The sequence below is a fragment of the Paroedura picta genome, chromosome 3 (assembly GCF_049243985.1).
Source record: "Paroedura picta isolate Pp20150507F chromosome 3, Ppicta_v3.0, whole genome shotgun sequence".
In the NCBI taxonomy this organism is placed as follows: Eukaryota; Metazoa; Chordata; class Lepidosauria; order Squamata; family Gekkonidae; genus Paroedura; species Paroedura picta.
The window spans coordinates 9889553-9909589 of NC_135371.1; the positions used below are offsets into that span (position 1 = coordinate 9889553).

At 48.0% G+C, this 20037-nt stretch overlaps 2 protein-coding genes across 6 annotated transcripts; both read left to right on the forward strand.

Moving 5' to 3' along the window:
* The first annotated feature begins 1088 nt into the window (after positions 1-1088).
* On the forward strand, positions 1089-8213 carry LOC143834351 (uncharacterized). Of its 5 annotated transcripts, none has more exons than XM_077331114.1 (5): positions 1089-1543; positions 5813-5885; positions 6159-6285; positions 6673-6783; positions 7302-8213. In XM_077331114.1, exons 1-5 carry the CDS (start codon positions 1482-1484, stop codon positions 8204-8206), a joined length of 1278 nt encoding a protein of 425 aa, XP_077187229.1. In that variant the 5' UTR covers positions 1089-1481; the 3' UTR covers positions 8207-8213. The 5 variants fall into 5 exon arrangements, with proteins under 5 accessions (XP_077187229.1, XP_077187230.1, XP_077187231.1 ...); XM_077331115.1 differs by having other exon boundaries at positions 7305-8213; XM_077331116.1 differs by lacking the exon at positions 1089-1543 and adding an exon at positions 3721-4051.
* Positions 8214-8995: 782 nt separating this feature from the next.
* Positions 8996-18272, forward strand: LOC143834485 (uncharacterized). The gene is made up of 7 exons (XM_077331313.1): positions 8996-9028; positions 10764-11297; positions 12668-12814; positions 13444-13570; positions 13958-14068; positions 14738-16033; positions 16330-18272. The coding sequence occupies exons 1-7, from the start codon at positions 8996-8998 to the stop codon at positions 16407-16409; spliced, it is 2328 nt and encodes a 775-aa protein (XP_077187428.1). The 3' UTR covers positions 16410-18272.
* The last annotated feature ends 1765 nt before the right edge of the window (positions 18273-20037 follow it).

Genomic DNA, 20037 nt, shown 5'->3' on the forward strand with positions numbered 1-20037 from the left:
TTTTGTGTGGACGGACTGGAGCAGGTACCAAAGAGAGCAACAGAGATGGAGACCAAGCCCTGGGAGGAAAGGCTGAGGACCTTGGGCCTGTTCCGTGTGGAGAAGAGGAGGTCGAGATGGCTTTCCTTAATGGTTTAAAACGCTCTCGCTTAGAGGTGGTCAGGGAGCCCTTCCTGATGGCAGCAGAGGTTAGGACTTGCAATAACGGATTTAAATTATGAGTGGAAAAGTACTGACCAGAATCTTTGGAAGCCTTTCTTTCTACAGTAGGAGTAGTTCTGCAGTGGGATCAACCGCCTGGGGAAGTGGTGAGCTTCCCCTCCTTGACAGTCTTCAAGCAGTGACTGGAAAAACATTTCATAAAATCATCATAGAATAATAGAGTTGGAACGGATCTCCTGGGCCATCTCGTCCAAACCCCTGCAAAATGCAGAGCACTCACTTTGTTGGGGAAGCTTCTTGAGTAGATGGCCCTTCCTTGAGTAGGTGGCCCTTGTGTAGATGCCTTGAGTAGATGGCCACTCACTTTGTTGGGGAAGCTTCTGCCTTGAGTAGATGGCCCTTACTTGAGTAGATGGCCCTTGTGTAGATGTCTTGAGTAGATGGCCACTCACTTTGTTGGGGAAGCTTCTGCCTTGAGTAGATGGCCCTTCCTTGAGTAGATGGCCCTTGTGTAGATGCCTTGAGTAGATGGCCACTCACTTTGTTGGGGAAGCTTCTGCCTTGAGTAGATGGCCCTTACTTGAGTAGATGGCCCTTGTGTAGATGCCTTGAGTAGATGGCCACTCACTTTGTTGGAAGCTTCAGGCTGATCCTGCCTTGAGTAGATGGCCTTTCCCTTCTCTAGAACTGCTTCAAATGTGGTGCATCTGAGAGGTTTGTGCTCTTTGGGGGGATCTACAAAGTTCTCCCCAGATTAATGTAATGACCACATAAAGTACTAAATAAAAAAAAAGTATACCAGTAGATTCAGGTGTGTAGCCCTATGTTTGTATCTGACGCAGTGTGGGTGCACCCAAAAGTTTATACTGTCCGTAAAACTTGGTTTTAAAAGCGCTGCTGGACTCAGACTTTGTTGGTCTGCCAGAAATCCGTGTTTAAGCACTACTAAAAGGGATCGGCGTTCGTTGTCTGTGCTGCAGAAGAAAATGGGGGAGACATGCCCATTGGTTGACGGGAACATGCTGCGTATGGGGTTGCCTTGCCCCAGGATGAGCAGAGGCATTACACCATTTTGGAATCTATGGGGGACTTTTGGATTTGGGGAACGGGCAGCCACGACAGGAGCCTGGACAGCAACGAAAGCTACAAGCCAGGTGTGTTTCCTCACCTGACATGCCAACCCATTTGGAATCTCAAGCGACTGCTTTGCTAACAAGCCTGACCTACGTTCCTACCTCTCCCTTCAGTGGCTCCATCCATTCTGCCACAACCTCTCCCTGGATTGTCGGGGTGTGTTCTCATAGATCCTCTCTGTGGCGATGGGACATGTCATGCCAGGTAGTGGGAGGAAATGGTGTGGCGACCCCACTGGGTTTTCAAGGTGAGAGATGTTCAGGGAGGATTTGCTATTCCCTGTGTGTCATGTCCTGGGTGGTCTCCCATCCGATCACTCACCAGGGCCAATGCTGCTTAGCTTCCAAAATATGATGAGATCAGGCAAGGCTGAGCTATCCAGACCAAGGCTACAGGTTTCTGCAACCATTTTCAGTGTTTTGTGAACATTTGGGTTCTAACAGCCTTTAGTCTGGTCAAAAAGAAGAGCCCCTTCTCTCAAATCCTAAATTCCAAGCTGCAAAAGTTGTCAAAGTAGCCATTATTAGCAGGGTTTCCCTATTTGAGAGCCTCTTGTGGTGCAGAGTGGTAAGGCAGCAGAAATGTTGTCTGAAAGCTCTGCCCGTGAGGCTGGGAGTTCAATCCCAGCAGCCGGCTCAAGGTCGACTCAGCCTTCCATCCTTCCGAGGTCGGTAAAATGAGTACCCAGCTTGCTGGGGGGTAAACGGTAATGACTGGGGAAGGCACTGGCAAACCACCCTGTATTGAGTCTGCCATGAAAACGCTAGAGGGCATCACCCCAAGGGTCAGACATGACCCGGTGCTTGCACAGGGCATACCTTTACCTTTACCTTCCCTATTTGAAAAAAAACTAAAGAGGAAGACATATTCCCCAACTGACTGTTTCAAATGAGTGGTCCCTGTGAGGAATCTAATTTGAGAGACCCCCTGCTATTTGAGCTGCGATCATTGCTGCTAACCTGAGCTCCCAGCCCAAAAACATTTTCTCCAGTTTGTTTTTTAAGCCCAAAGGAGGGTGATCCCAAAGAAAGGAGGACTTGTCTAAAAGGAGAACATTCAGAAACCCTATGTTATCATGGCAATAAATGCAAGCGAATGCTGGCAGGGGGCTGCTGGGAATTGTAGTCCATGGACATCTGGAGGGCCGCAGTTTGACTACCCCTGCTTTAGAGCGCATAACTGAGGGAGAGGATTCACTTGAGCCTTCCAGTTTTTCCGAATGGCCTAGTCTTGTCCCTGCTCTCTATGGTTGGTTTCCAGTGAACATAAACACACAGAGATGCTAGATCAGGCCAGCAGCCTGTCTGGTTCAACGCTCTTTCCTCCCCAAGCACTTTCCCTGTATTTTCAGGAATTTCTGAACTCAGAGCCAGTGTGGTTAGGTAAAGGTAAAGGTATCCCCTGTGCAAGCACCGGGTCATGTCTGACCCTTGGGGTGACGCCCTCTAGCGTTTTCATGGCAGACTCAATACGGGGTGGTTTGCCAGTGCCTTCCCCAGTCATTGCCGTTTACCCCCCAGCAAGCTGGGTACTCATTTTACCGACCTCGGAAGGATGGAAGGCTGAGTCAACCTTGAGCCGGCTGCTGGGATCGAACTCCCAGTCTCATGAGCAAAGCTTTCAGACGGCTGCCTTGCCACTCTGCGCCACAAGAGGCTCTAAGTGTGGTTAAGAACAAAGGAAAGTAATCCGGTGAACCTGGTCTGATTCCCCACTCCTCCACTTTCAGCCAGCTAGGTGAAGCCGGGCTCGTCAAAGTTCTCTTAGAAATGTTCTCACAGGGCAGTTCTCTCAGAGATCTCTCAGCCCCACCTACCTCACAGGGTGGCTGTTATGGGGAGAGCTCTGGGACTCCTTTGGGTAGTGGAAACCGAGGAATATAACAAACCTCAGCTCTTTTTAAATATAAGGAGCCATTCAAGTGTGTGGCTGTGTTGGTCCGAAGAGGTACAACAACCATGGAGTCCAATAGCCCCTTTAAGACCAACAAAAATGATTCAAGGCATGAGCTTTTGAGTGCAGGCTCTCTTCCTCAGACAAAATGGGACAAGGACCACAGGAGTACAGAGACAAAGAAAAGGTAAACAGGGGCGAGTTACTAAGTTGTGTCACAGTATCCAAATTATGCAGTGCGGTGCCTGCTTTAGCCAAGAATTCCCATACTGCATAATTTGGATGACACCGCACTTTAAAAACTCCGTGTACATCTTAATATTATCTGGCTCCATATTTAATTCTAGGACAAATCTAATGTTCAGCATCTTTTGCATCACACGAAACAAAGGCCAATATTTCTTTGAAGACTTCTCTCTAACATGCTTTAAAACTTAGGACACCGTTGACTCATGTGCCACCGATTTCCTCTCTCCTCCTCGCTGCGCTCTCACGGTCCCGGTCCCGTTTTGGCCGAGGCGGCGTGCCTGCTCCACTCGAAAGCTCCCGCCTTGGATCGCTCTCTCTGGGCCTTGCAGGTGCCGCTGGGCTCGACCGAAGGAGGAAATCCTGGCCTCTCTTGCGCAGAGGCGCAACCAGCGCGGAGGCTGGGCAGAGAAAGCCCTTTCTTGGGAGCCAGGGGGGCAGCGGCCCCTTGCAAGGCCGGCCCCGCTTCCCTCCGGGGAGGAGCTATCGGGTCCCCCGCCCCGAGCCCCGCTTGTGGGAGGAGACCCGCTCGCCCCCCGGGGAAAAGCCTCCCGAGAGGGGGAAGGAGCTCGTGGGCGATCTGCAGAAGCAGGAGGAGGAGGAGGAGAATAGGAAGGTGAGGGGGAGCCGCTTGGGGGGTTGGCCTTGCAGGGCTTGGTCCTTGTTCCGGCTGTGTGTTTAATATGGGGAAATGCCGCCATTCACAGGTAGGGTTTCCAGATCTGGGGGTCCCCTTGAATTCCAGCGCGCCTCCAGACGACAGAGACCCCCTTCCCCGGGAGAAAATGGCCGCTGTGGGGGTCAGGAGTGGGGCATCCCTAAACCCACGCCTCCCCCCCCCCCGTTCCCCGCTAGGGATTTCCCGATCCGGAGTAGGCGGCCCATTATCCAAGCTTGCCAGTTGCTTGTAATAATAGTCGTGGGAGTAGGGGGCGTTGACAAAGGTGTCGTGAATCTTTTGCAAATGATGCCTGCTCGGTTTGATCCCCTCCTGATCATGGTTGCGAGGCTGCCTCGATGGCCAGAGGAGGAAGAGGGGGAGCTAGATAGTTAGACCTCCAAGCCCGACTAGAAACGGATCTAACTGGATCATAGCCGAACAAATCCGTTTCGAAAGCAGGCAAGCAGATTCTCTTTGGACTTTCCGTCAGGTTTTAAAGTGTGTGGGGTGTTGGAGAGAAGTCTTCAAGGACATATTGGAGTGTTATTCCTGATGGAAAAGTTGCTGAACATTAGATTTGTCCTAGGTCTGAAATGGATGCTATCAAATATAGAACCAGATCATATCAAGATGTACAGTGAGCTTTTGTAGTATATAGATGGTAACAGCTGCTGTGGTGTTATATGCATCAAGATGGGGGGAAAGGAACTTTACCGGACCATATGGGCCAGTCAGATAAACTGATCAGATATGCAACAGTGCAGAACTTACACATTCGCTGCACAGTAGCACATTTTGGAAGAAAAAGGAGTCAAATCATATATAACTGATTATATCGAGTAGTAAAATAAGATGGAAAGAAATAACTGATGTATAGACTGTATATGTAAATATTGGAAAGGATGTAGTATGTGATACAATCATGTTTCCCAGAATAAGATCTGTATTTCTCTTTTTAATGTATTGCAAAATTGCAGCTTAGCTCTTTTTACAACCATTTTAGGGTTTTTTTTTAAATAAATGAAGATATAGAGAAATAGAGAAATCAAAATGTGAAGGAGAAAAGAGGTCATCTAATCTGATATCAGGGATAAAAGGCAGATAATCCACCCAATTGGTTTATTTTTATTGACTATATTTTTATCCTGCCAGTCTTCCAAAACAATTGAACATTGTTCTGCCTCCTTTGTTTCATCCTCACAACAACCTAGTGTGGCAGAAGAGAACATGGCTAGCCTAAAGCCACCATGTGAACTTTTATAGTACCCATACTACTCAGCCTCACCTCCCTCACAGATTGTCTGTTTTGGGGACAGGAAAGGGAAGGCGAATGTAAGCTGCTTTGAGACTCCTTTGGGTAGAGAAAAGCAGCATATAAGAACCGATTCTTCTTATAATACTTGAGGATTTACAACAGTAGGTCTAAGCATGACATAAGTCTATGTCCAGGAGTTTCTGAGATCCGCTTTCAGTAGTTCTTCCTGGTTTGAAATGAGAGATTCCCAAAGCAACTTGAGATGTTCCTGTACTGCTTGGTCCACAATCCCACTTTTATATCTTCAGAACCATCATGTACAGATTCTCCGCTCTCTTTTTCTGACAGATTTTCTGACAATTTTCAGATCCCCAATTTCCTACCATATTCTCTTGAGATATTCCACCATGAAGGCACAATGAGGCTCTCTCAAACATTCCTTTTGTATATTTTTCTGACAGAGTGACGTCCGTCTCTTGTCCTGTATCGCACCTTCCAGTGGAAGAAAAAATGACTTCCGAGGATCCAGTTCAGGTAGGAAATATTCCCAATGCTAAAAGGTCCACTTCCGTTTTTTCCCTTCTGCTCAAACAGATAGGGCCTGCCCATGATCTCCAGGGACTTTGAAACAAGAGTCCCATGGAAGCTCTTCTTCTTGGGACTCTGAAGGAAGAGGAAACATATCCCGTTTTCTAAAAGGAAGATTCCATTTGGAGGGCTCCGGCTCCAGCTCTCAATGGCTGCTTGGGACCAAACAGGTGAGATGGCTTTTGGGTAGCAGAGGCTGACGGTTTCTTCTTGTCGCAGAGACAGGTGACCTTTGAGGATGTGGCTGTGTATTTCACGGAGACGCAGGGACCCCTGCTGGATCCAGATCAACAGGCCTTGTACAAAGAAGTCATGATGGAGAATTATGGGAATGTGTCCTCCTTGGGTAAGCCACTTGGTTCCTCATCTAGTAGAAGCTGAAAGACCTGGAAGGGCCTTGGTGTCTGTCGGTGTCCTTCCCAGTCCTTTACAATGGGACACAATCCCCACTTTTCACTACGTCATGAATCTTCAGCTAGATTTCCTGTTGTCCTTTATGTCGGAACACAATCCCCATTCTCCTCAAGTGGTGAGAAGGTCCATTCTGCTACGGGATGGATCTTCAGCTAGATGTCTTGTCAACGGTGGAAGGACTCCTTCCTCCATTAGGAGACACCTCTCTTAGTCAAAGAGAACTCCTTGTTATCTTTTAGGATGGTACACCAATGAGCAATTGTACATGTACTCCAAATAACAAGTTTGTGCTGATCTAGTCTCTTTGTTCCTTGTGAAGGACATTCTGTCTCCAAGCCGAATCTCATCTCCCAGCTGGAGCGAGGGGAAGACCCATGGGTGCCGGATTCCCTGGGTGTCAATGAAACAGAGACCTCTGGCAGCAGCTCAGGTGAGGGGTGATGATATAGTGACCCCCCCCCCGAAAAATTGGTGGTAGGCCTTGAGCTCCATGGAGGAGATTGAATAAGTAAATAAAATGAATAATTTGGCCACACCCACTCAGTTGCAATATTTACACAGACCTAATACCCAGGTGGGATAACACCCTTTGAACATCTTTGGAGGTTAACCACACACATTCATGTTGACTGTGTGGACTTTGACAGGGAGCTCCGCAGATGAGGAGCTACAAAAGTAAAAAGCATAGCCTGTTCGTTCATGGGAGCTCTGTTGTTTTAAGACAAGGGTAGTCAAACTGCGGCCCTCTGGCAGGGGCTCATGGGAATTGTAGTCCATGGACATCTGGAGGGCCAGTTTGACTATCCCTGTTTTAAGATAATAACGTGGTAATGCATCCCTTCTGCCTCAGTTACTGAAGGATTCTTTATTTCCATTTTTTAGTTACTCCCATTTTGCAAGGTTCTTTCCATTCCAAGGGGGAAAAACGCTTCTGTCCTTTTATCTCAGCAGATGATTTGGGGAGTCACCCTGTGTGCTTTCGGGCAACTGAGAATGACGGGAAGCCCTACCAATGCCCGAGATGTGAGAAATCATTTGCTTGCCAGTCGTCCCTAAAGAGCCACCAACGAATCCACACAGGAGAAAAACCCTATCAATGCTCAGTGTGTGGGAAATGTTTCTCTTACCAAAGTCACCTTTCGAACCACCGGAGAACGCACACCGGAGAGAAACCTTACAAATGCTTGGAATGCGGGAAATGTTTTGCTCAGCAAGGCCACCTGACATACCACCATCTGGTCCACACAGGCGAGAAACCCTACAAATGCTCAGACTGCGGGAAATGTTTTGGTCACCACTCATCCCTCGTGAGTCATCAGAGAGTCCACACGGGAGAAAAACCCTACCGATGTTTGGAATGTGGGAAATGTTTTGCATACCGCTCGTGCCTCCTCAATCACCAGAGAATCCACACGGGAGAGAAACCCTACGAATGCTCCGTGTGTGGCAAATATTTTTCTCGGACGTCACAACTTGCAGTTCATCAGAAATCTCACACGGGGGAGAAACGCCATAAATGCTTGGAGTGCGGGAAATGTTTCGCTGCCAACTCTACCCTCGTGTTGCACCAGAGAGTCCACACTGGAGAAAAACCCTACGAGTGCGCAGAGTGTGGGAGATGCTTTGCCTACCGTTCTTCCCTTGTGAACCACCAGAGACTCCACACTGGAGAGAAGCCCTATGAGTGCCTTGAATGTGGGAAACGCTTTGCTCGGCATGACACCCTTCTGACTCACGGGACAGTCCACGCAGGGGGGGAGAAAATCAAAATGTCTAGAACGTGGGAAACGTTTTCCTCGCCAGTCATACCTTGTGAATCACCACAGACTCCACAGAGAATTAAAATCGTATAAGTGCTTGGACTGTGGGGAAACGTTTACTCAGCGATGCAATTTTTCCACCCACCGGAGAGGTCACACGGGGGGAGAAAAGGGCTAGATGTTTGGAATGTGGGAAATGCTTTGTGCGCACATCACATCTTGCAGACCAGGGATAGTCAAACTGCAGCCCTCCAGATGTCCATGGACTACAATTCCCACGAGCCCCTGCCAGCAAATGCTGTCAGGGGCTCATGGGAATTGTAGTCCATGGACATCTGGAGGGCTGCAGTTTGACTACCCCTGTTGGAGACCATAGGAAGGACCACACTGTGGAGGGAAACCATATGAGTGCTCAGAATGCGGGAGCCATTTCAGTATAAAATCAAGCAATGTGCATCCACACAGGAGAGAAACCTTATGAGTGTCCAGAATATGGAAAGCCTTTTTCTCAGAGCTCACACCTTGTGAGGCACCAGACAGTTCACACAAGAAATAAACCATTAAGCTGCCCACGTTTGCCCGCCAATCTCTCCTCAAAACTCACGAGAGAATCCACACAGGTGAAAAACCTTGCAAACTGCATAAGCGCAGTAATTCTCAACCAGATTTACTTCAGAGTCCTGAAGGCCGTACTGCAGCTATGGGGGATTTAATTATATATATATATATTTAACCTTTTATGAAAGGTTCCGCGATGATACTTCTATGATTTTGGGAGATTCAGCTTGTCTAGACCAATTTATTATATGGGCTAACAAATAACATGGCAATAATAAACTCTCGGTTTCTCTCCGTGATCTCCAAATCCCATTTCTTGGCACGATGGTGAGCGTTTCTCAGGCAGATACTCTACAGGTAACATCATATGAGAAGCAAACTTGATAGGAATACAATCCTGAACTTTACAATCCTGAGCCCCTGGGGAGGGCGGTATATAAATAAATAAAATACATAAATTATATCTTTTCATCTTTTTCATTTACGTTGAAATTTGCCTTATAGCCAATTTCTAGGGCGTAAAACAAACAATACTCATGAGGGGACATATGCTATGGCAGCGGGTGAACTGAATATTATTAAAGCAACCCGGGCTAATGATACTCCCTAGAGCAGGGGTAGTCAAACTGCGGCCCTCCAGATGTCCATGGACTACAATTCCCAGGAGCCCCTGCCAGCATTCGCAGTTTGACTACCTGGAGGGCCGCAGTTTGACTACCCCTGCCCTAGAGAGTCTCTTCTCCAATATAAGGAAAGTTCCCCCCATTTATAAAATTATTTCTTGTTTATTTCTTGTATTTATACACTGCCCTCCCTGAAGGATCAGGGCGGTTTATATGACACAAGAAACGATACAGGTAACTCCATTTATAGTAATAACAAGGTTGATAACAATAATATCGACATAATCACAACAATAACATTAAAGAACGGTGGAAACTGCAAAGAGCATTGGCTCAACTCATACTGAGGCCCAGTGGGGTTTTGAATACTCTAGGTTTACTAATAAGATTTTATCGGTTATCCACAAACACTGGCACCTAGTACCTGATATTCCATGGTGCTAGGAAAAACCATTAACTGCCCTGCAACTCAGGGAAAAAAATGGGTGACCAAGTAACAAAACATCAACCAGACAGAGTGGTTTGCCATTCCTTGTTTCTGTATTGTAACCTTGAGTTCCTTGGTGGTTTCCCATTCAAATACTCACCAGGGCCAACTCTGCTTAGCTTCTCACATAAGACAGGATTAAACTGGGCTACGCTATCCAGGCCAGGGCTCCAAGTGCTTGTAAACACTTTTCACTGGTTTGGGAAAGTTTTGGGTTCACACGCTGCACATGGATTAAACTCAAGCTGTCTGGCCGAAAAGTGCCATCTTCCCCTTCTCTCAAATCCTAAATTCCAAGTTGCAAAATTTGCCAGAGTAGCCTATTGCCAGGGTTCTCCTATTTGAAGAAACAAAGAGCCGGGCATATTCCCCAACTGACTATTTCAAATGAGTGGTCCTTGTGACAAATCTCATTTGAAAGACCCCTGGTATTTGAGCTGGGATCATTGCTCCTAACCAGGAATATCCCAGAACTTCCAAGCCAAAAAGTACATTTCACCAGTAGTTGTTTTTTTTTAAGCCCAAGGGAGGGTGGATACCAAAAAAAAAAAAAAAAAGACTTCTCTAAAAGGAGAACAGAGCCTCCTGTGGGGCAGTGTGGTAAGGCAGCAGACATGCAGTCTGAAGCTCTGCCCATGAGGGTTCGATCCCAGCAGCCGGCTCAAGGTTGACTCAGCCTTCCATCCTTCCAAGGTCGGTAAAATGAGTACCCAGCTTGCTGGGGGGTAAACGGTCATGACTGGGGAAGGCACTGGCAAACCACCCCGTATTGAGTCTGCCATGAAAACGCTGGAGGGCGTCACCCCAAGGGTCAGACATGACTCGGTGCTTGCACAGGGGATACCTTTACCTTTTTAAAAAGAGAACATTCAATAACCCTACATTATTATGGCAATAGATGCAGACCAACAGGACAAAGGTGCAGGGCAGGTATGGCTTGAGAGCACATATACAGTCTCCCAGTTTCCCCTGTGAAATCCAGGGTACAGGGGACTCTGCTGGGAAGGCTCTTGAGGAACTGTACGGCAAGCAGACCAAGGGGCCGCTGTTCACCCGTGTCCCCATTTCATCCCACACCTTGGCTGGAACCTGGAGTTCTCCAGAAATGACCAGGCACCTCCAGGCTACAGAGATCAGGTCTCCTGGCTGGAGGGCAGCCAGCTTCTGGTGCCCCATCGAGCTCCCTGCCCGACCAACATCCAGGCGCTATCAAAGCACCTCCAGGAATGTTGGCAACCAGGTGGGCAGCCGCGGGGCTCCCTCCAGCAGCAGATGCAGCGGGCCCCTTCCACGCTTCCCTCCGGGGAGGAGCTACCCCGAGCCCCGCTTGTGGGAGGAGACCCGCTCGCCCCCCCGGGGAAATGCCTCCCGAGAGTGGGAAGGGCCGCGGGGGCGACCTGCAGCCGCCAGAAGCAGCAGGAGGAAGAGGAGGAAAGGCTGCGGCGGGGGTCGGTCGGGGAAGCCGAAGCGGGAAAGGAGAGAGAGTCGGCGCCTGCGACTGCGGAGCGACACCGGAGTGAGTGCGGAGGGAGGGCGTCGAGGAAGGGTTTTCTGCCCGGCCGTCGGTGCGGGGAAGCCGTTCGGACGGGAGGGAGGCTGCAGCCGCTGGGGGAGCGGTTCCCCCCACGAGGCTGGCCTTGCAGGGCTTTGTCCTCGTTCCGGGGATGGGGTTTGGGGTGTTTACTAGGGGGAAATGCAGCAGCCTCCGGGGGAGAACTGGGGATCCCCTTGAATTACAGACCACAGAGACCCCGATCTCCTGGAGAAAATGGCCGCTGTGGGGTCTGGACTGGGGCATCCCCTCGCGTCCCCAAACTCGCGCCTTCCCCCACTCGCTAGGGATTTCCCGATCCGGAGCAGGCAGCCCCTTCCAGAGAGTCAGCCCCCAGCTTGATCATAACTGCTTAAGAATAATTGTCGCGAGAGGGGGAGGGAGGCGGGGGGTTGTCCGAGTTGTTGTTCACCTTTTGCAAATGGTGCACGTTTAGTTTCATCAGGGACGCTTCCCCTATACTGGTCAGAATGGGGGGGCTGCCTGGATTCCACAACACCATAGATTTCCATCCAGATCATGGCGAGTAGAGATTTCAGATGTGCAAACACCAACATCCCATTCATAGATTTCCAGATTTTGGGGAGTAGCTAGAGATTTCAGATCTCCAAACACCAAGACCCCCATCTGTAAATTTCCAGACCGTGGGGAGTAACTGGAGATGTGGACAAGTCTTTAGGGCAGTTTCAGAAACATGAGGCAAGAAGCCAGTCTCTTTGGACTTTCTGTTGCATTTTAAAGCCTACGGAGTGTTAGAATCCTAGAATCATAGAGTTGGAAGGGGCCATACAGGCCATCTAGTCCAACCCCCTGCTCAACGCAGGATCAGCCCTAAGCATCCTAAAGAAGTCTTCAAGGAAATATTGGACTGTGATTCATGAGGAGATGCAAAAGATCCCGAACATTAGATTTGTACAAGATCCAAAATGGATATATTAAATATGGAACCCAATAATGTTAAGATGCACAGTGAGCTTTTAAAGTACATATATATGGTAACAGCTGCTAGGATTTTATATGCATCAAGATAGAGGGGGGAGAAATATGGACTGATTATATGGCTGCACATGTGCGTGTTTATAGTTCTTTTTAGACTCTTGCATTTTAAATTTATTCATGTTGTTAACCGCTGCAAGATGGCTGGTCCAGGAACGGCGGTCTACAAATGCAATGAATAATTAAAACTTACGTATTTGATGCACACCAGCAGATTTTAGAAGAAAATGGAATCCAGTCCATAATCTTTATATGGATTAGTAAAATAAGATGGAAAGAAGTGAGTGAATTCTTAGATTAGGATCTGCTCTCTTTTGCTGACAAATCTCTCTTTCCAGATCCCCGATGTCCTCTCATGTTCTCTTGAGACATTTCGATTAAGGAATAAGCCTTTTGCAAACATTCCAGTGCAGAGTGACGTCCATCTTTTGTCCTGCATTCTAAAATCCTGTGAAAGAAAAATGGCTTCACAAGAACCAGCTAAGGTAGGAAATTGACTCCATGCTAAAAAGACTGACCGCTTCTGTTTTTCCCTTCTACTCAGAGAGTAGGCAGCTTGGTGTAGTGTTTAGGAGTGTGAACTTCTAATCTGGCAAGCCAGGTTCGATTCTGCTCTCCTCCACATGCAACCAGCTGGGTGACCTTGGGCTCGCCACAGCACTGATAAAGCTGTTCTGACCGAGCAGGAATCTCAGGGCTTTCTCAGCCTCACCTCCCTCACAGGGTGTCTGTTGTGGGGAGAGGAAAGGGAAGGCGAATGTAAGCCGCGTTGAGACTCCTTTGGGTGGAGAAAAGCCGCATATAAGAACCTTTTCTTCATCTTCTTCAGTAAGACGGGTCCTGCCCAGAATCTCCAAGGTCTCAGAAAAAAAGAGTCCCATGAAAGCTCCTCCTCCCAATTGAAAGGAAATGAGGGAGGAGGAAATTTATTTATATACTTACTAATGTATTTATTTATTTATTACATTTATATACCGCCACTCCCAGCATGCTGCATCCTGTTTGCTAAAAGGAAAATTCCATTTGGAGGACACGGACTCTCATTTGCTGCTTGGGACCAAACGGGTGAGATGGTTTCTGGGTAGCTGAGACTGACGGCTTCTTCTTGTCCCAGAGACAGGTGACCTTTGAGGATGTGGCCGTGTATTTCTCGGAGACGCAGGGACCCCTGCTGGATCCAGATCAACGGGCCTTGTACAAAGAAGTCATGATGGAGAATTATGGGAATGTGTCCTCCTTGGGTAAGCCACTTGGTTCCTCATCTAGTAGAAGCTGAAAGACCTGGAAGGGCCTTGGTGTCTGTCAGTGTCCTTCCCAGTCCTTTACGATGGGACACAATCCCCGCTTTTCACTACGTCATGAATCTTCAACTAGATTTCCTGTTGTCCTTTATGTTGGAACACACTCCCCATTCTCCTCCAGTGGTGAGAAGGTCCTTTCTGCTACGGGATGGATCTTCAGCTAGATGTCTTGTCCACGGTGGAAGGACTCCTTCCTCCATCAGAAGACACCTCTCTTAGTCAAAGGGAAACCCTTGTTATCTTTTAGTATGGTACATCAATGAGCAATTGTGCATATTCTCCAAATGGCAAGTTCATTCTGATCTAGTCTCTTTGTTCCTTGTGAAGGACATTCTGTCTCCAAGCCGAATCTCATCTCCCATCTGGAGCGAGGGGATGATCCATGGGTGCCAGATTCCCTGGGTGTCAATGAAACAGAGACCTCCGGCAGCAGCTCAGGTGAGGAGTGATGGTGAACCAAGTGACCCCCCCCAAAAAAAAATGGTGATAGGACTTGAGCTCCACGGAGGAGATTGAATAAGGAAATAAAATGAATAAATTGGCCACACCCACTCCGTTGCATTATTTACACAAACCCTGTAGCCAGGTGCGATAGCACCCTTTGAGGTTGGAGGTTAACGGGATACGTTCAGGTTGGCTGTGCGGACTTGCACAAAGGACTTCACAGGTGAGATGCCGCAAGAGAAAAAAAGCTAAGGCCATGTGTTCGAGAAAGCTCTGTGGTTTTAAGATAATGACATTCCCTAGAATCGTGGAATCATAGAGTTGGAACGGACCTCCATCTAGTCCAACCCCCTGCACAATGCAGGAACTCACAACTACCTGCCCACCCACGGTGACCCCAATTTCATGCCCGAGTGATCCCCTCCCACCAAAAATCTCCAGAATCCAGCCTGGCCTGGAGGAAATTCACCTACCATCTCACAGTGACAATTAGCCATTCCCTGGGTGTGCAAGGAAGGGCCACAAGAGACAAAGGCTGGCACATTTGAGAGCTCATCTCTTCTGTCTCAGTTATTGAAGGATTCTTCCATTTTTTAATCACTCTATTTTGCAAGGTTCTTTCCATTCCGAGGAGAAAAAAAAGTCTTCTGTTCTCTATCCCAGCAGATGCCTTGAGGAGTCTTCAGGTCGCCGTCTCCAACACGAAACCCTATCACTGCCTGAAATGTGAGAAATCCTATGCTCACGAGTCATCCCTGAAGATGCACTATAGAATCCACACTGGAGAAAAACCCTATAAATGCACGGTGTGTGGGAAATGCTTCCCTCAAGCACTCCAACTTGCGCGTCACCAGAGATCCCACACTGGAGAGAAACCTTACAAATGCTTGGAGTGCGGGAAATGTTTTACTCAGCAAGGCCATCTGATGACCCACCATCTGGTCCACACAGGCGAGAAGCGCTTTGCCTGTGCAAACTGTGGGAAGCGTTTTGCTGAGCGGGCAGGTCTTGTGAGCCATCAGAGAGTCCACACGGGGGAGAAACCCTACCAGTGTCCGGAATGTGGGAAGCATTTCGCTTACCGCTCAGGTTTCGTCAAGCACAAGAAACTCCACACAGGAGAGAAACCCTATGAATGCTCAGTGTGTGGCAAATCTTTTTCTCGGTCCTCGCACCTTGCAAATCATCAGAACACTCACACGGGAGAGAAACGCCATAAATGCTTGGTGTGCGGGAAATGTTTTGCTGTCGTCTCTTACCTTGTGACACACCAGAGAGTCCACACTGGAGAAAAACCCTACGAGTGCGCAGAGTGTGGGAGATGCTTTGCCTTTCGTTCTTCCCTTGTGGGCCACCAGAGACTCCACAGTGGAGAGAAGCCCTATGAGTGCCTTGAGTGTGGGAAACGTTTTACTCGTCAGGGCACCCTTCTGAATCACCGGACAGTCCACACAGGGGAAAAAAAATTAAAATGTTTAGAATGTGGGAAAAGTTTTGCTCACCAGACCTATCTTTTGAATCACCACAGGATCCACACGGGAGAGAAACCCTACAAGTGCTTGGACTGTGGGAAACGTTTTACTCAGCGATGCAATTTTTCCACCCACCGGAAACGTCACGCGGGGGAGAAAAAGGCCAAATGTTCAGAGTGTGATAAATGTTTCATGTCTCCATCTCAACTTGCGGAACATAGGAGGGTCCACACTGGAGAGAAGCCGTACGAGTGCTCAAAATGCGGGAAGCGTTTCAGTTTGAAGTCAAGCTACGTGAAACATCTGCGCATCCACACAGGAGAGAGACCCTATGAGTGTCCAGAATGTGGAAGGCGGTTTTCCCAGAGTTCAAACCTTATGACTCACCAGAAGGTCCACTCAAGAAAAAGACCCTTAAGCTGCCCTGAATGTGGAAAATCATTTGCCCACCAGTCTCTCCTCACAATCCACAAGAGAATCCACACAGGTGAAAAACTTTACAATTGCTTAGCGCGGACATTCTCAGCCAGGGTTACTCCAGAGCTATTCCACCTGGAGGGAATTTAATTCATATATAATTTATATTATTTATATATCTGTATGGTGCCTCAGCTAAAATTTGGTTTGGTTGGTATATATGGGTGTGTGTATATATATATATATACCCGTATATACTCAAGCATTGTTGTACTGAAGAGTCTTGTTGATCAGAAATGGACTGCTGGAGACTCACCTACATGCACGTCCCTTGCTAATTTTCTCTGTCTTTTCTCTTACTTCCAGGGCATCCTTTGAAGGCTGAACGCCATTCCCCTAAGGGTCGAAAACATCAGAAAAGGCAGCCAGGAAGGAAAAGCAAATGAACAGCTTGCGTGTGGGGGGTGGGGGGTGGGGAAGGCCATGAAGGTTACCACATAACCCTTCTATAGCAGATGTCCTTTGTTTGTTGGCCCAGATTTGAGGAAAGTAATAGGGGAAGGGGGTTCCTTCTGTCAATGAGCCACCTCTGCAGCACCAGGGTCATTTCAAACAGTGCCATGTTCCCCCACCCCTCCTTTTCCACAGCACCATCTTCCTTGCAGTTGTTGTTTCTTGACTTTCTAAGTTGGGCGGTAACTAAACCGATAGCGGCCCCATTGCAATGCCCAGACTCCAGTGAAGAATGCCGTTTCCCTCAAAAGCGACTTAACCACACATTGATAACCCCGTACAAGCGGGTTTCTATGAAAAGGTAAATGAATTCATTCCCCTCGCAACCGGAGACTAAAACACGTCTGTCTGAAATGACAGAAAAAAATCCTTTAGCGACCAGTTATTAAAAGAAAATGCAAAGGGATTTTGGAAATGGCTATTATTTGTTAAGGGTTCGACACAGGAGGATCTACAGGTTCGGGCAAATTGGAAAAGTGAAATGTATTCTTCTCTGCAAAGTTCTTAGCTCGACTGTCAGAGAATTCCATGAAATAGGAACATATTGGGAAAGTGGGTGGATGTGAACACAATGCAATTCAGCCACGATTAGTGCATAGTTCTACTTCTGGGTAGCAAAAATGAGAAGCACTCATACTGAATGGAGGATACACTTACGGATAGCAGGTTATGTGAACATGATCTTGGGGTTTGAGAAGGCTGGAAGCTAAATCTCGGCAGGCAGTGTGATGCAGTGGTAAACAAGGCAAATCCTGATCCTGAGGACCAAGCCCCATGAGGAAAGGCTGAGGAACTTTGGTCAATTCACTTGAAAGAAAAGAGGTGCTGGTGGGGGACATGGGTGTTCTCTTTAAGTATTCAAAATGTTGTTACTTTAAGAAGCAGGCAAGGAGCTCTTCCTGTTGGCAGCAAAGGATAAGACTTACAATAAAGGGTTTAAATTATGCGTGGATAAGTACTGGCCAATAGAGCCTCTTGTGGCGCAGAGTGGTAAGGCAGCGACATGCTATCTGAAGCCCATGAGGCTGGGAGTTCGATCCCAGCAGCCGGCTCAAGGTTGATTCAGCTTTCCATCCTTCCGAGGTCGGTAAAATGAGTACCCAGCTTGCTTGCTGGGGGGTAAACGGTAAATGATTGGGAAAGGCACTGGCAAACCAGTATTGAGTCTGCCATGAAAACGCTGGAGGGCGTCACCCCAAAGGTCAGACATGACTCGGTGCTTGCACAGGGGATACCTTTACCTTTAAGTACTGGCCAGATATTAGGAAACATTTCTTATAGTAATTCATCAGTGGATTCAGTTGCCTAGGGAGGTAATGAGCCCCCTTGCGTTGAGCAGGGGGCTGGACTAGATGGCCTTTCCATTCTCTGTGATTCTATCAACTGCTTCAGATTATGTGTACCTGTGAAGTCTGTGAGCTGTGGATCTGTACTCTGCCCAGATTAATGTCATGTTCAAATAAAGTGGGAAAATACTAAATAAAAATAACACACATGTTCCAATAGATTCAGGGGTATAGCCGTGTTGGTATCTGTATTTGACGACATGAGCATCCACACGAAAGCTTGTATGTTGAATAAAAGCCATGGGGGGGAGGGGGAGGCTGAAGGAAGCACACAGATATATGTATCACAATTGTGACTTTCTCATTTTTGGAAAGAATACTCAATTCAGCTTGAACTTGAAGTGTGAATTAGTATAGCAAACCCAGAAATATTTTATTTTTGGCTGTCCTTTAATCAATTGTAAAGGATCAGGAAATTCAGTTCCATCTTAACCAAATGGGAGAGGTCCCGTAAAAGACAAGTCTATTCAAACTGCACATCCCTTCCCTTTTCCCAAAACCTCACAGAGGGAGCACATCACAACTCACACACATGTGCACACATGGGTTATCACAACCCAGTGAGAGCCTTTTTGTTCGCTTCCATTTTTTCTAAGCTAAACTACTAATACACTTGAGCTTTTGTCAAGTGCGATTTTATCCGGTTTTCTACCTAAGGAGCCCAGAGCAGTGAAGGTAGTTCTCCCTTCCCTTTGTCATTCTCGCAAGAAGTTGTAAAGTAGATTCAGATTAATCTGAGACCCAGCAAACTTCATGGCAAAGCAGGAATTTCAACCCACATCTTTCCAGTCCTAGCCTGAGACCAATCACTCTACCACAACATGTGCAGGTGTGTGAAATCCAAATTCTGGGTCATGGTAGCAGCTGTCAATACAGTCTGTGAAGGCCCCAGTTGGAATCAAGCTTCAGCCATGAAAATGACTTCCAACCTCAACTCTTTCCCTTCTGAAAAACAAGGAAACAACTCACTACCCTTACAGGGTTGTTTTAAACAATGGCACAGAGCAAATCTTGATAACTTCAGGTAATACCCTCCAGCTAAAATCAAGGCCTTCAATAATTTACTTACTCGAAGAGGTGATTTCAATATTTCCCATTGAGTGGAATGAGATTTCAAGTGTTGAGGGGTAAATTATCTCTATTTCAACATCATCTCTAATGACCGCTGCTGCCCCCCCCCCATCTGATGCCTCCATCTCCTTGACAAGCCTCTCAATGACTGGGAGGGGCAGCTCTGTTCCATCCTCTAGCTCAGGGGTAGTCAAACTGTGGCCCTCCAGATGTCCATGGACTACAATTCCCAGGAGCCCCCTGCCAGCAAATGCTGGCAGGGGGCTCCTGGGAATTGTAGTCCATGGACATCTGGAGGGCCGCAGTTTGACTACCCCTAGCTCTCCAGGATGTGGGGGAGGCCTTCCTTTGCCCACCCCCCCTCACAGCCACAGAGTAGAGCCAAGAAAAGAGTCAAGAGTTGGTCGAACTGAGCTTGTGCCTTCTCTCTTGCGGCCTCCCACGCAGTGTCCTGTGCATTTCATGCCTGTCTGCTTTGTTGCATTTCACATAGTTTGCATTATAAATTAAATAGAGACCTTGCCTGCTGATGAGGTCCATAACAAAGCCAATTCAACTGGTAGGCTTGCAAATCTCAAGGAGTGCACGTGGGACGGATGCCTATGGAGGCCGAGACCACAACCACGTGACAAAAGGACGCCAAATCCACAAGAACAGGAAACCACTAGTCCTCACCCCAAACGCTCCCCTGGGAGGAGGGGGGGAGAAGCCCCCATCTCTTTGCCAGAGGGAGGATGGAGAGGGCCTCATTTCCATGCCCTTGTGTGACATCACAGGGCCACTCCCCCAAGGCGGCCTTGTTACCTCTTCACAGCATGTAGACTCCACATCTGTAGGAGCTGGAAACCACTGGCCGTCCCTGCAAACTCTCTTTGCTGGGAGAGGCCAGAGGGAGGAGGGGGAGGGGCTCATTTCCATGCCCTTGTGTGACATCATAGGGCCACTCCTCCAAGGAGGCCTTGTTGCCACGGGGACAGTACCGGCTTCAGAGGATGGTCAACTCAGGGGCAGGCAGGCCAGACTGGGGAGGAGGGGGGCTGTGAAGGAGGAAGTCAAGGATGGGAAACCCAAGCGATCCACCCCAAATGTCCCAGAGGAAGGCTGGGATGCCATGGAAACCGAGGGATTTGTGATGAAGAGTTTG

What these genes read in the sequence shown, in the direction of transcription:
- LOC143834351 (XM_077331114.1), top strand. Translation starts at nt 1,482, where the DNA reads ATGGGACATGTCATGCCAGGTAGTGGGAGGAAATGGTGTGGCGACCCC. An exon ending in GACCCCACTGGGTTTTCAAG is followed by an intron (nt 1,544 to 5,812) that starts GTGAGAGATGTT and finishes TTTTTCTGACAG; the next exon opens with AGTGACGTCCGTCTCTTGTC. An exon ending in GACCTCTGGCAGCAGCTCAG is followed by an intron (nt 6,784 to 7,301) that starts GTGAGGGGTGAT and finishes CTTTTATCTCAG; the next exon opens with CAGATGATTTGGGGAGTCAC.
- LOC143834485 (XM_077331313.1), top strand. Translation starts at nt 8,996, where the DNA reads ATGGTGAGCGTTTCTCAGGCAGATACTCTACAG. An exon ending in GACCTCCGGCAGCAGCTCAG is followed by an intron (nt 14,069 to 14,737) that starts GTGAGGAGTGAT and finishes TCTCTATCCCAG; the next exon opens with CAGATGCCTTGAGGAGTCTT. An exon ending in CCACAAGAGAATCCACACAG is followed by an intron (nt 16,034 to 16,329) that starts GTGAAAAACTTT and finishes TCTTACTTCCAG; the next exon opens with GGCATCCTTTGAAGGCTGAA.